Genomic DNA, 16600 nt, shown 5'->3' with positions numbered 1-16600 from the left:
ATCTTACAGTGATCCGGATCACTGTAAGATTCGGATCCCTGTAAGATCCGAATCTTTGAACGACTCTCTGCCTTCATTGACATCACTGGAGGCAGGGGGGAGGATTCATAATGAAAGGGGCGGGGCCAATCGTTAGTGTGCCTGCACGGAGTTACTGGAAAACAGTAACTCCGTGCAGACACACTGAGTGATCCGAAGATCCGGATGATGAATCGGATCATTTCAGTGAACGAATCGAAATGATCCGATTCACTTTAATGATCCGAACTTCCCATCACTATATATAAGTGTTTATATATGTATATCTATATAAAAATAAATCTAGAAATCTCCATTTTTTAAAGAAAAAAAACTTTATGCGTTTTGTCCCCCTCCACAGACACACACATATATTTATTTTTATGTTTATAATTGAAATAATAATTTAATGCCATATACAATATTTTTTTTTAAAATACATTATTGTACCGACCTCCCTATTCCTTCCACTTTGGGGCCCTGATGAAGTGCTGATGGAGTGATAGATGAAGACTGCCGTTTTATTTTCAAACTGGATGTACGCGACTGACACGACATCCGGTGCTCCAGCTCCAGCAGTCTGTGTGATGGGGCGGAGCTTTCAGCCCTCATACAGCTCTTGTGGCATGAGGGCTGAAAGCTCCGCCCCATCACACAGACTGCTGGAGCACCGGATGTCGTGTCAGTCACGTACATCCAGTTTGATGTATGAGGGGGCGGAGCTTTCACCCCTCATGCTCTATGTGATCCGGTGATCCTACACTCTGAGCGTGAGGGGGCGGAGCTTTCGCCCCTCACGCTGCATCAATGATTAGGCGGCCGTCGCCAGCTCCGTGGCGCGGCTTGCCTTATTTAAAAATAAAAAAAAAAACATAAAAAGGTATCGGGCGGCCCCTTGGCTTGGGCCCCCCTTCCACCGGGTCCCGATTTCGTGCGGCCCCTTGGCTTGGGCCCCCCTGCCGCCGGGGCCCGATTTCGTGCGGCCCCTTTGCCGCCGGGGCCCGATTTCGTGCGGCCCCTTGCCGATTAATATCAGTGGGACCTTCTTTCTGCAAGGGGAGGAACGAGGGGAACTTGAGCAAGAAAGTTCCCAGGAATGGCCATACGCCCTTCCATGTTTAAATCACTCCGTAAGATCCAGAAATGCCAGTAATCTAATCATTACACATAGATTTCTTTTGGGGACACCGTAAATATTAAGATTTCTATTAGAAAGATAACATAAATGCGGTAAAACATTTGAGACAAAAACCGATTCTTGACCTTCTTGCCCCAAACCTCTCAATGTTATGATAAATAATGTATCATAAACGCCCCCCTACCCGCACAACAAAGTATATTTCTGCTCTTTTTATAACCACAAAGTACAGATCCCCCAAGTGGGGGGGGGGGGGGTAAAGCATTCCTCAAATAATAATAAGAAAAAGTAATTATGGGAAGGCGACAGGTATAACGGCCTCGCCGAGAGGACACGGGACGATTGCAAGATAATTGCGTATGTTCTTCACAAACCGTATCCTGGAAGCGAGCGATCCCGCTCTTGTTTACTGTAGGAAACTTATGAAAAATTCATATGGCACAATAGTAATGATTCCTAAGCACATCTGCGGTAAAATATTTGAGAAAAAACGTTCCGCAGAAGGGAAGTTATACTGTAAAAAAAAAAAAATATTTACGTATAAATTATGCAGAGTCTTCGGTCCCCCGGCCCTCTTGGAATATACAATTGCAATCTTCTCCTTTTTATTAATAGCATCAGCAAAATAAAGCAGCAGGCAGTTCCAGGGCTGGAAGGCAAAGCCGGGTTGGCTTGAGAGCGTCTTTCTGATAGTGATGTCCGGATCATGAACGAATCGTTCAGTCTAGTGAACCGATTCATCCGGATCACTAAAAAGAACCGGATCAATCGGTTCACTAGACTGAACGATTCATTTGTAGCGGTTCAGTCTGTGAATCATGCAGCTGTAACCTGATCCTAGAGCTGTGAGTCATCTGCAGAGCACTCAGACACAGACTCTGGGGTCAGGTTACAGCTCATTAATTCACACAGGAACGATGACTCATAGAGTCAGAGAGTCGTTCAAAGAGTCGAATGATCCGAAGATTCAAATGATTCGAATCTTACAGGGATCCGGATCTTACAAGGATCCGAATCTTACAGAGATTCGAATCATTCAGAGAATATCACTGATACCATACTTTTATAAATAAATACATTAATAATGTTCACACTGTCCCCAGGATTTAGATTCCCCTGAGTTTGCCCCCCTTTACCTATAACTGCACCTACAGTTAACTTTATTAAATTAATTAAATTAACCCTCAGTCATCAGCATAAAATTAACCCTTATACCCCATCAACCATAACTGCCCCTGAAATTAACCGTAAAGATCCCATTAACCATAACGGCCCCTGAAATTAACCCTAAAGACCCCATTAACCATAACGGCCCCTGAAATTAATCCTAAATACTCCATTAACCATAACTGCCCCTAAATTAATTGCATGTACTCCAGATAAATTACCTAATAAATTGGTATGGTTGATGGGGTCTTTAGTGTTAATTTAGGGGCAGTTATGCTTAATGGGGTGTTTAGGGATAATTTAGGGGCAGTTATGCTTAATGGGGTCTTTAGTGTTAATTTAGGGGCAGTTATGCTTAATGAGGTGTTTAGGGTTAATTTGGGGGCAGTTATGCTTAATGGGGTCTTTAGTGTTAATTTAGGGGCAGTTATGCTTAATGAGGTGTTTAGGGTTAATTTGGGGGTAGTTATGCTTAATGGGGTCTTTAGTGTTAATTTAGGGGCAATTATGCTTAATGAGGTGTTTAGGGTTAATTTGGGGGCAGTTATGCTTAATGGGGTCTTTAGTGTTAATTTAGGGGCATTTATGCTTAATGAGGTGTTTAGGGTTAATTAGGGGCAGTTATGCTTAATGGGGTGTTTAGGGTTAATTTGGGGGCAGTTATGCTTAAATGGGTGATTAGGGTTAATTTAGGGGCAGTTATGCTTAATGGGGTGTTTAGGGTTAATTTGGGGGCAGTTATGGTTAATGGGGTGTTAAGGGTTAATTTTAGGGGTAGTCATGGTTGATGGGGTGTTAAGGGTTAATTTTAGGGGCAGTCATGGTTGATGGGGTGTTTAGGGTTAATTTAATGGTGAGGGTTAATTTCATTAATTTAATAAAGTTAGCTTAAGGTGCAGTTGCAGGTAAAGGGGAATGTAAATCCTGGGGGCAGTGATTATTAATGTATTATTTATAACAGTATGGTGATATTCTCTGAATGATTAGAATGCCAATGAAGGCAGAGAGTCGTTCAAAGATCCGGATCTTACAATGATCCGGATCTTACAGTGATCCGGATCACTGTAAGATTCGGATCCCTGTAAGATCCGAATCTTTGAACGACTCTCTGCCTTCATTGACATCACTGGAGGCAGGGGGGAGGATTCATAATGAAAGGGGCGGGGCAAAACAGTAACTCCGTGCAGGCACACTGAGTGATCCGAAGATCCGGATCATGAATCGGATCATTTCAGTGAACGAATCGAAATGATCCGATTCACTTTAATGATCCGAACTTCCCATCACTACTTTCTGACTGTGTTCCTGCTTCATAAAGAAAGTTCCGGGTCTGGTCGGTCTTACGAGGTGCATCGCAGGAGGTTTGTTAGGAAAACAATATGGCTGCCGCCTTCAAAATGCATACTTCGCATGTTCTGAGGTGGCCAGAGGGACGCTTGGTTTGGTGGACATGGCTAGGGCTGCATCGAAGCTTCTTATGTGACTTTATGTGGGGACTTTCCAGGGGGGTTTTCCCTCTCCTGGGTGTGAATGGGGCGGGGTTAACCTCACCTGTAGTGGGTGGGGAGGGGAAGTGGGCGGTGAGTAGGGGGGAAATGGGCATTGCCAATCACCGCTTCCCTGCTTGAAGAAAGAGGAAAGTGACTCAGAGACCCAGGATGGCAGGCCTTCCCCCGGAAACTCCGAGTTATACCTGGTGGGTTTCCAGGTGTGTTTATACCCTACTGATGGCTATCTTTGATCAAGAACAAGAAGAAAATGTATTTTTTCTACAATACTAAATACACATTAAAATACGCACCCAGCAAACATTCTGAGCTCCTAGAAAAGAGGGGCTTTAGGGGGAGGAAGGGGGGGGTTATGGGTAAGTACCTGGTAAAGATGGACACTTGGGAGCGATTAACCTCCCATGGTGTAATTACATATGAAGGTCACTTATAGTAGCATCTGAAGGTTAAATATTCGGGGAATAAATAATCTCGATCATAAAGCTTTTAAGTGGAAAAAATCAAGTCCTCATCGTTATGGAATCTTCAGGGTAAATACAGCCCCCCCCCCCACGAGACCTTGTAAATAACAATAAAAATAATAAGAATAAAAAAAAAATAATAAAAAAATGTCATCCTTCATGGCCCAAATAGGAGTCATAATTTCAGGATATATTTAACTATTTAGTTACTAGATAATGTGTTTAACCTTTTCACCTCCAGACATTATTATTATTATCATTATTTTGGGGAGATATTGGTAGGTGACAAGTCGGTCTGACATTATTTTAAATTTTTTTTAGATTAATGTGAAATTCTACAAATCAATACAATGTGAGATTAATAAGCCCCCCTGCAGTGGCGTACCTACCGGGGTCGCGACTGCGACCGGGCCCCGGCGGCAGGGGGGCCCAACCCAAGGGGCCGCACGAAATCGGGCCCCGGCGGCAGAGGGGCCCAAGCCAAGGGGCCGCACGAAATCGGGCCCCGGCGGCAGAGGGGCCCAAGCAAAGGGGCCGCACGAAATCGGGCCCCGGCAGCAGGGGGGCCCAAGCCAAGGGGCCGCACGAAATCGGGCCCCGGTGGCAGAGGGGCCCAAGCAAAGGGGCCGCACGAAATCGGGCCCCGGCGGCAGGGGGGCCCAAGCCAAGGGGCCGCACGAAATCGGGACCCGGTGGAAGGGGGGCCCAAGCCAAGGGGCCGCCCGATACCTTTTTATGTTTTTTTTTTTTGTTTTTTTTAAATAAGGCAAGCCGCGCCACGGAGCTGGCGACGGCCGCCTAATCATTGATGCAGTGTGAGGGGCGAAAGCTCCGCCCCCTCACGCTTAGAGTGTAGGATCACCGGATCACATGGAGCATGAGGGGTGAAAGCTCCGCCCCCTCATACAGACTGCAGGAGCACTGGATCGTGCCACAAGAGCTGTATGAGGGCTGAAAGCTCCGCCCCATCACACAGACTGCTGGAGCTGGAGCACCGGATGTCGTGTCAGTCGCGTACATCCAGTTTGAAAATAAAACGGCAGTCTTCATCTATCACTCCATCAGCACTTCATCAGGGCCCCAAAGTGGAAGGAATAGGGAGGTCGGTACAATAATGTATTTAAAAAAAAATATTGTATATGGCATTAAATTATTATTTCATTATTATTTCAATTATTATTTCAATTATAAACATAAAAATAAATATATGTGTGTGTCTGTGGAGGGGGACAAAACGCATAAAGTTTTTTTTCTTTAAAAAATGGAGATTTCTAGATTTATTTTTATATAGATATACATATATAAACACTTATATATAGATTAGACACACAAGTTCAGCTCCCCAGTGTCACCTTTGTCCCCACCCAGCCAGGCACAGGATGGGCTGTTTGGGGACAAAGATGGCAAACCCTACGTGTGTTATCTGGGTGCTGGTCAGGTTCTATGTGGGCAGTGTGGAGGCCAGGGCTGGTTTTGGGGTGTGCAACCTGTGATCTATGCCTATAATTTAGGGGGTTTTAAATATACCTTTAATGCAGAGTTTTTATGTGAATTCTATTTGATCTATACCTGCAATGCTGGGTTTGTGTGTTATTCTGTTGATCTATATCTGCTATGCTATGTTTCCATACATTATTTATGTATTCAAAGAAAAAGGGGCGCATGTACAAAAGGGGCCCTATGTACATGCGCCCCTTTTTCTTTGATTATGCCCTTTGTACATGCGCCCCTTTTTCTTTGATTTTTTACAGATATGATTCAATATGTAAATTGAATTTGTTGAGTTTGTTGAAAAAAAATCATGTTGGGTAAAAATCATGTTTTTTGGGGGGGCCCTTAACAGATTCTCGCACCCGGGCCCTGAGGCGTCTAGTTACGCCCCTGCCCCCCTGAGACTATATCATCGCATATATTGCGTCCTGGAAAAACCCTAGTTCGCCATATGACGTCACATGATGTCACCCACCACCTCCCAGCCCACAAGCAGAGGTCACGTGATGTTCACCTCACCTCTTCCCTCCGGGCAGCCCAAGGGGTCAGTGGTCAGGGCCTCGGCGCCGTTTCCATCACAACCAAATCACAGACAGCAGCACAGGCGAGAGGCGGGGGCGAGTCGGCAGTGTGACGTGACAGCAGGCACAGAGGAAGTCACGCCTGCTGAATAACATCCTGCTGCGGTGGCCATCTTGGATGTGGCAGTATTTTGCCTGCTAACATCCTAAATAGGGAAAATCACTTTGGGGGATCTGAGCAGTTTTTAGGCGACATTCTTAACTTCTTATTACTATTTATGATACTCAATAAAATATTTATTTACCCAATTTATAAAGCCGTTTCCTGCTGTTTCTATACACATTATAGGGGCTTTTAGGGCAGTAGAACCCTGCGATACCCTCATACCCAGCAAACAGATTACCTCGGAAAGAGGGGCATCAGGGATAGAAAGAAGGGAAAGGTCTGGGCCCTTAAGCAGGACTGTCCCTCTGCAACAGGGACACTTGGGATGCATGTCTCTGTGTATTGATTACGTACCCTAAGTGTCACTGTTTAGTATTTTTCACCAGATTCCGTGTGCTCTCTTTTCCGCAGTCCTCCAGTGGTTTTTTTTTTATATTTTTTGCTAAATGTTTATCATTTTGCCCTTTGAAAGGGGTTAAAAGTGTCCTATTTTATTATTATTATTTCTTGTTTTCTATTGCGCCATCATATTCCACAGTGCTGTACAATGGGTAAACATGAATTTGTTATCTTATACCGCTAATCGCGAGGCATCACATCATAATTAGGCGGCTCGTCTGGTATAGGCGTGAATGACGGGTTTATACACCAGAACCGAACAAACATGTTCAACAGGGAAACGCGATGCAGACGGTACATTAATGTCCGCTTCGCCAGCAAGCACCTGGAAACAGCTGTCACCCGCGTGCCGCGCGGCGTCACTCCGAGGCCCATTATCCACGCGGCGATGTCATCCAGGTTATTAAATCTTTGATTCACGTGTTATGCATGCGCCGTCCCCTTTGTGTATCTCAGTTCCCAATTAACCCTGCGCACCGTGCTCTTGAAGGTGCCGTTCCACTTACACTTAAACACTAAATCCCATTAAAAAAAGCCTTTTTGTTTTCCATGACGAAGAGCCTATCAGCATCTGCTTTTGTGTCACATGATAATTAAGTGTTCCTGGTAAAAATGTTGAACCAGCCAAAGTATCACATGGCTGAGGAATTATTTCTAGGGGTGGTGATGAATGGTGCATTTAGCAACAAAAGAGTTAAGTTCGGGGGAGGGGGCACTTTTAATCCATACGGGCTGAGAATGATCCTGCGCGAGTTGAAACCAAGTTACCATTTATAGGTGAGATATCTCATATAATGAATGGGGAAACGTGCATCTCGCCAGCTGTATTGCAACTCTCACAATCCATGGAAAGCTATGGCAGGATTATGGGAGTTGTAGTGGCTAGAGGTGTCCGGCCAATGGTAGCCATATCGATATAGTTACTACATTGGACTCCAAATGCGTTGGTTGTTGTAGTTATGATTTAATAATTTATTCATTACAGCTATTTGCTACATTGAAATACAGTAAAAGCTTATAGCTGAAATGTACAGTAGAGAGTATACCCCTGATCCACAGAGCTTACAATTAAACGCGATAAGGGAAGATACATTTTGGAGGAAAGCAAACCCAATGAGTCAGAGTTAGGTGATGTCCAACGTTCCACAGAACGATGTCCAGCGTTCCATTCATACGTTTAAAAGAACACACATGTTCAGAGCGCGTGATTTAGAAATGGATATACGCCAAGTAGTGGATATACGCCAGCATTCTCAGCTCGGCAGGCAGAGGAGGTAAGGTCTTGCCGTTATCGTAACGTTCAATTTTACATTATTCTAGTTTTTATTCATTCTATTTCTAGCACGTTCGCCAATCGCGGTAAATGATTCCCCGTATAGAATCCAAAAAGAAAAGCTTAGGAATGACTAGAAACAACGACTTGCTACAGTTTCACATAACGTAAGCATAGCCAAAGAGTATAACATTGGCTGCGCACGCTGAGCGAAGAACAGAAGGGACTGCGGTGGCAGAGCGGGCTTCACATACAAGGCCAGTGGCAGGTGGCATTCCTTTCCTTGCCTACTTTTTGCTTGGCGCATGCATGGAGTAATACCCTCTCTGCGTCTTCTGCCATTCCCCACACGCTTTCTACCAAAAGCCTGTAGGTCCGCTCCGGAGACAGCGTGGTGGGGACAGTCTCTCCTCCCCCTAACAGCGGAATGTAGCTCCAGACTATGGAAGAGAGAGACAGAGGCTGAGATGCCATCTGTAGTAACTGCTCTTCACTTGGGTTCTGGGCCATGGGGCACCGGATCTCAGACCGCAAATCCTCCACGGGGCAATTAGTCATTTGAGCAGTGGATGCTAAGGTGTCATCACCTAGACCGAAACGTTCACGGTAAGATGAAAGGGCAGAGGAGAGGGAGGTCAAGGCTTCTGGTAGGTGACCATTTGATGCCATGGAACAGACATCCAGGCAAGTTGTATATATCCCGGTCATAAGCTTTCTACGCTCCCTCCTTACCAGCTGCAAGATGATGGAGGGAAGGGATTGTAGGAGCCTTTCTCTAACTAACAGGGGGACTCCCTTTTCTAAAGCCATCCGGAGTTCTAACAAGTCAGAGCCAAAGTGGTCTGCCCGTTTTCCAGGCTCTTCTCCCCCATCAGCATCCTGTCCTTTGCCCAGTTTCCCGTCTCCACCAATCAGCATGCAGTGTTTGCCAGCTGCTACTAAAGCTTCTACCAACGTGGTACGCGAGCTTGGATCCATCCCGGAGCCTTCGATAAGGTAGACATCGCAGTCCTCCAGCTGAAGGTTCTCCAGATACTGTTCCACAGTCAAGGGTGGGTTCCTAGGACCAGGAAGGGATCTCACAACAAAACACGAAACTGGAGGTTCAGAGACAGCATGAAGAAAGACATCTTTTTCATTTCCCGTCACACCAACCACAACTGGCACAGGAGGAGGGTTATCCAAAAAGCTGATGAGAAGTGACGGGAATTGTGCCAGTTGGTTTTCATCACAGGTCACCTCAAAATGTGTGGCCAGCTCCTGGCCCTGGGACCCGGCAGTGTTATCCGCTGACCTGAAAATAAAGAGATGATTAGAACCCACGGTGTCAAAGAGAACTAAACAGAAGGCTTTATACAAAGAGTTAAAATGTCCCGGATCTCTACCGCACCAGGCCCTACTGTAAAATAGAAGATGGTTATGTGACGTCTTTACGAGTCGTTGATTTGCGGTGGCATTAAATAGAGAAGTCACACCACTCAATTAATATTACATCAGTTCTCAATATCACGTTCCCGGCGGCGTTCCGTTAATTGTCATAAAATGCCAGATATGACAAAACCACGCTATTCTATTCCAGATTTCACAGATAAAAATGTCTACGTCTTCCCTGAATAGAGATACCACCTCGGTAGAGCTGCTCTGGATAATGCCAGCCATATATTTGCTTCCAAGGGGCTAGCTCTCTCACCTTGAGCACTGCAGAATGTCTCCTTCCATATAATCCACCATGGATGGAAAATCAAACAACTGGGGTTCCAGACAGGACACCAGGAACATTTTAAGACCCTGGAACTCCGATCCCTTAAAGTGCTCCTCCAGACTCTGTCTCAGCCCCTGAAGTACCTGACCCCTCCAGTAGCTCTTGCCCTGCTGTCTCTTCTTGGTATGCAATGTGAGGTCTGTGTGCGTTTGCACGATGCAATGTGGTTTCCCCATCTTTTTAAGGGTTCCAACAAGCTGCACGTCGGTACTCGATACAGACTCCCCAAGGGTCACCACCAGATATTGCGCCGTGGCTGGATTAATGCCTTCCAGATAGAGAGAGGCTGAGTCGCCAGGCCTGTAGCCAGGAAAATCAAGTAGGGTCACATTGGGCAAAGGAGGATAAGGATGGCAGGTGACCCCATGAGACCCGTCCTCTACTTTGAAGTAGGAGTTTAGGAAGTCGGGGCCAAACTGCTCCTTCTGTTGGCTGAGTGTTCTGGTTAGGGTGCTTTTTCCTGATCCTCGAGGTCCAATGATAGCGACACTGATATTCAAGGATTCCGGAGGTGCAGATGATTCGGGGGGTCCCAAGGAACCCTCTCTCGGTATCTGAGAATCGTCCATGCCTTCTCACCTGCATCACAACACACACATATTACCATACCAAGATGTAGAGTGCGGAGCATATCTGGGGAGAATGTGGGGTACGGAAACACATGTATACTGTCAGGGGGGTACTTGGTAAGGGAATGGGGTATATACTGTAGTAAGAGGGGGTATGCAGAGCAAACATAGGCGACTAGGGTTTTAGAAATCACATTTTTAAGTGGTGGGAATGACGGTATATAAAGAGGGTGCAGAGTATATAACAGTATATGGGCAGAGGAGTGATGAGAGTGGTAGTGTAGGGGGATGTGAAGGCAGGAATGGGGGATATGGGGAAGCAAAGGCAATCCAAAAATTACTTGCAATAAAATGAATAAGGGGTTAAATGCAGAGACCGCACAAGGGGGACTGCCAAGGACTGTGCAGCCAGAGGAGACAGCTGCACAGTGCTAACGCAATCTGAGTGGGATACAGAGATGTTACTCCCATCAGCCTCAGCCACACAGATGGTAGAAGATGACAGAGGGAATGCATGCATGGAGGGGGATTTGTACTCACTGCCTGGCCGGGGCTGCTGCCAGCTGATCACAGAGTCTGTCTCTGCCTGTCTGTCTCTGCCTGTCCTTCTGTGTCTGCCTGTCTGTATCTGCCTGCCTGTCTGTCTGTCTGTGTGCAGCAGGCCCGGCTGCAGGGAGGAGACCCAGTGACTCTGCAAGAGGAGGAATGACAACAAAGACACGTGAGAGGAGGAGGAGGAGGAAACAAACGGGAGAGACAGAGAGACAGCAACACAGCAATGGTAAGAGACAGCCTAATACACACCTAGCAGCCTGGTCACTATACACCCAGCACCCTGATCACTATACACCCAGCACCCTGATCACTATACACCCAGCACCCTGATCACTATACACCCAGCACCCTGATCACTATACACCCAGCGTCCTGATCACTATACACACCTAGCACCCTGATCACTATACACCCAGCACCCTCATCACTATACACCCAGCACCCTCATCACTATACACCCAGCACCCTGATCACTATACACCCAGCGTCCTGATCACTATACACACCTAGCACCCTGATCACTATACACACCTAGCACCCTGATCACTATACACCCAGCACCCTCATCACTATACACCCAGCACCCTGATCACTATACACACCCAGTATCCTGATCACTATACACCCAGCACCCTGATCACTATACATCCAGCACCCTGATCACTATACACCCAGCGTCCTGATCACTATACACCCTGCACCCTGATCACTATACACCCAGCACCCTCATCACTATACACCCAGCACCCTGATCACTATACACACCCAGTATCCTGATCACTATACACCCTGCACCCTGATCACTATACACCCAGCACCCTCATCACTATACACCCAGCACCCTGATCACTATACACCCAGCACCCTCATCACTATACACCCAGCACCCTGATCACTATACACCCAGCGTCCTGATCACTATACACACCTAGCACCCTGATCACTATACACACCTAGCACCCTGATCACTATACACCCAGCACCCTCATCACTATACACCCAGCACCCTGATCACTATACACACCCAGTATCCTGATCACTATACACCCAGCACCCTGATCACTATACACCCAGCGTCCTGATCACTATACACCCTGCACCCTGATCACTATACACCCAGCACCCTCATCACTATACACCCAGCACCCTGATCACTATACACACCCAGTATCCTGATCACTATACACCCTGCACCCTGATCACTATACACCCAGCACCCTGATCACTATACACCCAGCACCCTGATCACTAAACACACCCAGTATCCTGATCACTATACACCCTGCACCCTGATCACTATACACCCAGCACCCTGATCACTATACACACCCAGTATCCTGATCACTATACACCCAGCACCCTGATCACTATACATCCAGCACCCTGATCACTATACACCCAGCGTCCTGATCACTATACACCCTGCACCCTGATCACTATACACCCAGCACCCTCATCACTATACACCCAGCACCCTGATCACTATACACACCCAGTATCCTGATCACTATACACCCTGCACCCTGATCACTATACACCCAGCACCCTCATCACTATACACCCAGCACCCTGATCACTATACACCCAGCACCCTCATCACTATACACCCAGCACCCTGATCACTATACACCCAGCGTCCTGATCACTATACACACCTAGCACCCTGATCACTATACACCCAGCACCCTCATCACTATACACCCAGCACCCTGATCACTATACACACCCAGTATCCTGATCACTATACACCCAGCACCCTGATCACTATACACCCAGCGTCCTGATCACTATACACCCTGCACCCTGATCACTATACACCCAGCACCCTCATCACTATACACCCAGCACCCTGATCACTATACACACCCAGTATCCTGATCACTATACACCCTGCACCCTGATCACTATACACCCAGCACCCTGATCACTATACACCCAGCACCCTGATCACTATACACACCCAGTATCCTGATCACTATACACCCTGCACCCTGATCACTATACACCCAGCACCCTGATCACTATACACCCAGCACCCTGATCACTATACACCCTGATCACTATACACACCCAGTATCCTGATCACTATACACCCAGCACCCTCATCACTATACATCCAGCACCCTGATCACTATACACCCAGCACCCTGATCACTATACACCCAGCGTCCTGATCACTATACACCCTGCACCCTGATCACTATACACACCCAGTATCCTGATCACTATACACCCAGCACCCTGATCACTATACATCCAGCACCCTGATCACTATACACCCAGCGTCCTGATCACTATACACCCTGCACCCTGATCACTATACACCCAGCACCCTCATCACTATACACCCAGCACCCTGATCACTATACACACCCAGTATCCTGATCACTATACACCCTGCACCCTGATCACTATACACCCAGCACCCTGATCACTATACACCCAGCACCCTGATCACTATACACACCCAGTATCCTGATCACTATACACCCTGCACCCTGATCACTATACACCCAGCACCCTGATCACTATACACCCAGCACCCTGATCACTATACACCCTGATCACTATACACACCCAGTATCCTGATCACTATACACCAAGCACCCTGATCACTATACACCCAGCGTCCTGATCACTATACACCCTGCACCCTGATCACTATACACCCAGCACCCTCATCACTATACACCCAGCACCCTGATCACTATACACACCCAGTATCCTGATCACTATACACACCCAGTATCCTGATCACTATACACCCAGCACCCTGATCACTATACACCCTGCACCCTGATCACTATACACCCTGCACCCTGATCACTATACACCCAGCACCCTGATCACTATACACACCCAGTATCCTGATCACTATACACCCAGCACCCTGATCACTATACACCCAGCACCCTGATCACTATACACCCAGCACCCTGATCACTATACACACCCAGTATCCTGATCACTATACACCCTGCACCCTGATCACTATACACCCCGCACCCTGATCACTATACACACAGCACCCTGATCACTATACACACCCAGTATCCTGATCACTATACACACCTAGCACCCTGATCACTATACACCCAGCACCCTGATCACTATACACCCAGCACCCTGATCACTATACACACCCAGCACCCTGATCACTATACACCCTGATCACTATACACCCTGATCACTATACACCCAGCACCCTGATCACTATACACACCCAGTATCCTGATCACTATACACCCAGCATCCTGATCACTATACACCCAGCATCCTGATCACTATACACCCTGATCACTATACACCCAGCACCCTGATCACTATACACCCCGCACCCTGATCAAGCAGGGCATAAATGTTTGTCATTCCCCAACACGTCAGCCTCCCTCCCCACTATATATTTATGTTAACCTATATTCCTATACGGGTCACATTCCATCCTGGATTTTGATGGAATCTTTCTTATTTCCGGTTAAGGCGATGGAGTTGAGCGCATCTTCTGGTGACCCCCAGACACTGGAGTCTGAGCGCCATGGATCACCCTCCTCTGATGACTGCTGCGAGTTCTCCGTTGCTGTTGCCGGAGGTCCCGGCGTTGGTAAGACTGTTTTGATCCAGGCCCTTCTCGGTCTCAATGAGAACAGTCAGCATTCAAGAGCTGCCTCCCTGCATCCTACCCGAGGGGGGGGTCCTTTGCTCTACCTCCACCCGTCCCACCCCGGGTTGACTCTGTGGGAGCTGCCCTTGGAAGATGGTTCTCCTGAGAAGTGGATTTCAGAAGCTGATCTCCTCCTTCTCGTCACGGATACCCAGTTCTCTCACACTCACGTGAAGTTTGCTGAAAGTGCCCTTGCCCTTGGGAAAAAAGTTTGCTTAGTGCGCACTAAAGTCGATTGTGACCTTCATACTCTGAAGAGGAGGATGAAGGACTGGTACAGACGGGAGGATGTGCTTCTGACATTGCAAGCTGTCACACTTCAGCCTTTTAGTGGTCTGAAGAAGGAGAACTTTCCTCGTGTCTTTCTGGTGTCCTGTTTTGAACCACGTAAGCTGGACGCGCCTGGATTGAAGGAGGAAATTGAGAAGACGTCTATAGAATGTGGACGGTAAGACATTTTTGTTAAGAGTGACTGGTTGTGGATGAGGTTAGGTTAGAAGAAAGTGGGTGACCAGACTAATTCACGTGACATGTTGGTCTTCATAAAAACCTGTTTTCTTTCTTTTCATGCATCCTTCCTCAGGCCTCTCTCTCTTGCCCAGCAAGGATACGAGATTATTGGGGACAAGGAGATAGAAGAACTGCAGTCCGCTCTCGAGAGGGGAGGAATCTCAGAGATGGTGAGATTCATCCAGACCAGCTTGGACACTCTACTTGATACTCGATTTAATCTCGCCCTAATGGGTGGTAATTCAGACTTCCGCCATTCTCTCCTAAATGCCCTCCGTGGAGTAAGAGATGGTGAGGATGGTTCGGCTCATGGGGGAAACCCTGAAACCCCAATAGAGTATCCGAGTCTCAAGTACCCCAAAGCTAGTCTGTGGGATCTGCCGGTCATGGGGGAGCTTGAATCACAGCCAAAGAAGTACCTAGAGAGCGTTCACATCAGCCACTACGATCTCACGTTCCTACATCTTACCCCGTGGCAGGATGTCTCAGACAGCTATACATCACTGGTTTCTGAGCTGAAGAAGGAGGGGAGGAAAGTGTTCTTTATCCTGGAGTGTGAGGGAGATGTAGTGGAGTCCATGCAATCAGGGGGAGGTAGAGATAAGGAGGTATTTGTTTTGTTCCCCTCTAAGTTACCAGGGCCTGAATTCCATAGGCTTTTGGGGTGTGCGGAAAAACAACTGCCCAGCCATAAATGCCGCGCATTAATTCTCTCCCTCCCAAATATCTCTGCTGAAGTCATCCAGAAAAAGAAGGAGGCACTTTCCCAGGAGATCTGGAAGGTGGCATTGCTTTCCAGCCTGGTCGCCAGCGTTCCTGTCCCTGGAGTGGGTATAGTATGTGACATGTCCTTGCTCACTGCCCGCTTGGACACTTACCGGCAAGAACTAGGGCTGGATGCCAGTTCTTTGGCGTCTTTGTCCCACAGCTCAGGGGTTCCAGTGGCCGAGTTAATGTCAGAGGTCCACAGCCCTGCTGGTAAAGGTGTGACGCGGGAGCTGGTGGGTAAGCTGCTAGGTTCAGCTACAGGCTTGGGGCTAGAAATTGCAGGGGTTATTCTTCATCGGTTTCCTCTCTTAGGTCATTTGACCTCTGGAGGTATCGCTTTCCATGCCAGCTACCTAGTGCTAAGTCGCTGCTTGGAGGCTATGTCAGAGGATGCCCAGCGAGTGCTAGCAAGGGCAACAGCCTCCGACTAGATCCCAAACTTGAACTAAACGCTTGGTAAACAACGCCCCATTCCCCATAGGCACCTTCAAAGTTATCCTGCCAGAAGGTAAACCACCCTAAGCTCTTCTCCTAGTATGAAATGTATCTAATATAGAATAGTTCTGCTCAAAATGATACATAACCATTTAGAGTCATTTAGATTTGGGGGGTTCACTTAACTATTTATAGCGA

General features: G+C 47.3%; 1 protein-coding gene across 1 annotated transcript; it reads left to right on the top strand.

The window, feature by feature from the left end:
- Positions 1–14511: 14511 nt before the first annotated feature.
- On the top strand, positions 14512–16398 carry LOC149275571 (interferon-inducible GTPase 5-like). Its single transcript, XM_089504558.1, has 2 exons — positions 14512–15137; positions 15273–16398. Exons 1-2 carry the CDS (start codon positions 14512–14514, stop codon positions 16396–16398), a joined length of 1752 nt encoding a protein of 583 aa, XP_089360684.1.
- Positions 16399–16600: the final 202 nt, after the last annotated feature.

This window comes from Sceloporus occidentalis, unplaced genomic scaffold, assembly GCF_023333645.1.
Source record: "Sceloporus occidentalis isolate IW3139 unplaced genomic scaffold, rSceOcc1.0.p SCAF_279, whole genome shotgun sequence".
Taxonomy (NCBI): Eukaryota; Metazoa; Chordata; class Lepidosauria; order Squamata; family Phrynosomatidae; genus Sceloporus; species Sceloporus occidentalis.
The sequence above is the reverse complement of the archived record's forward strand: the minus strand, read 5'-3'. Positions and strand labels throughout refer to the sequence as shown.

Coding starts and splice junctions, on each gene's coding strand:
- LOC149275571 (XM_089504558.1), top strand. CDS start 14,512: ATGGAGTTGAGCGCATCTTCTGGTGACCCCCAGACACTGGAGTCTGAG. Junction 15,138..15,272: donor ACGTCTATAGAATGTGGACG/GTAAGACATTTT, acceptor ATCCTTCCTCAG/GCCTCTCTCTCTTGCCCAGC.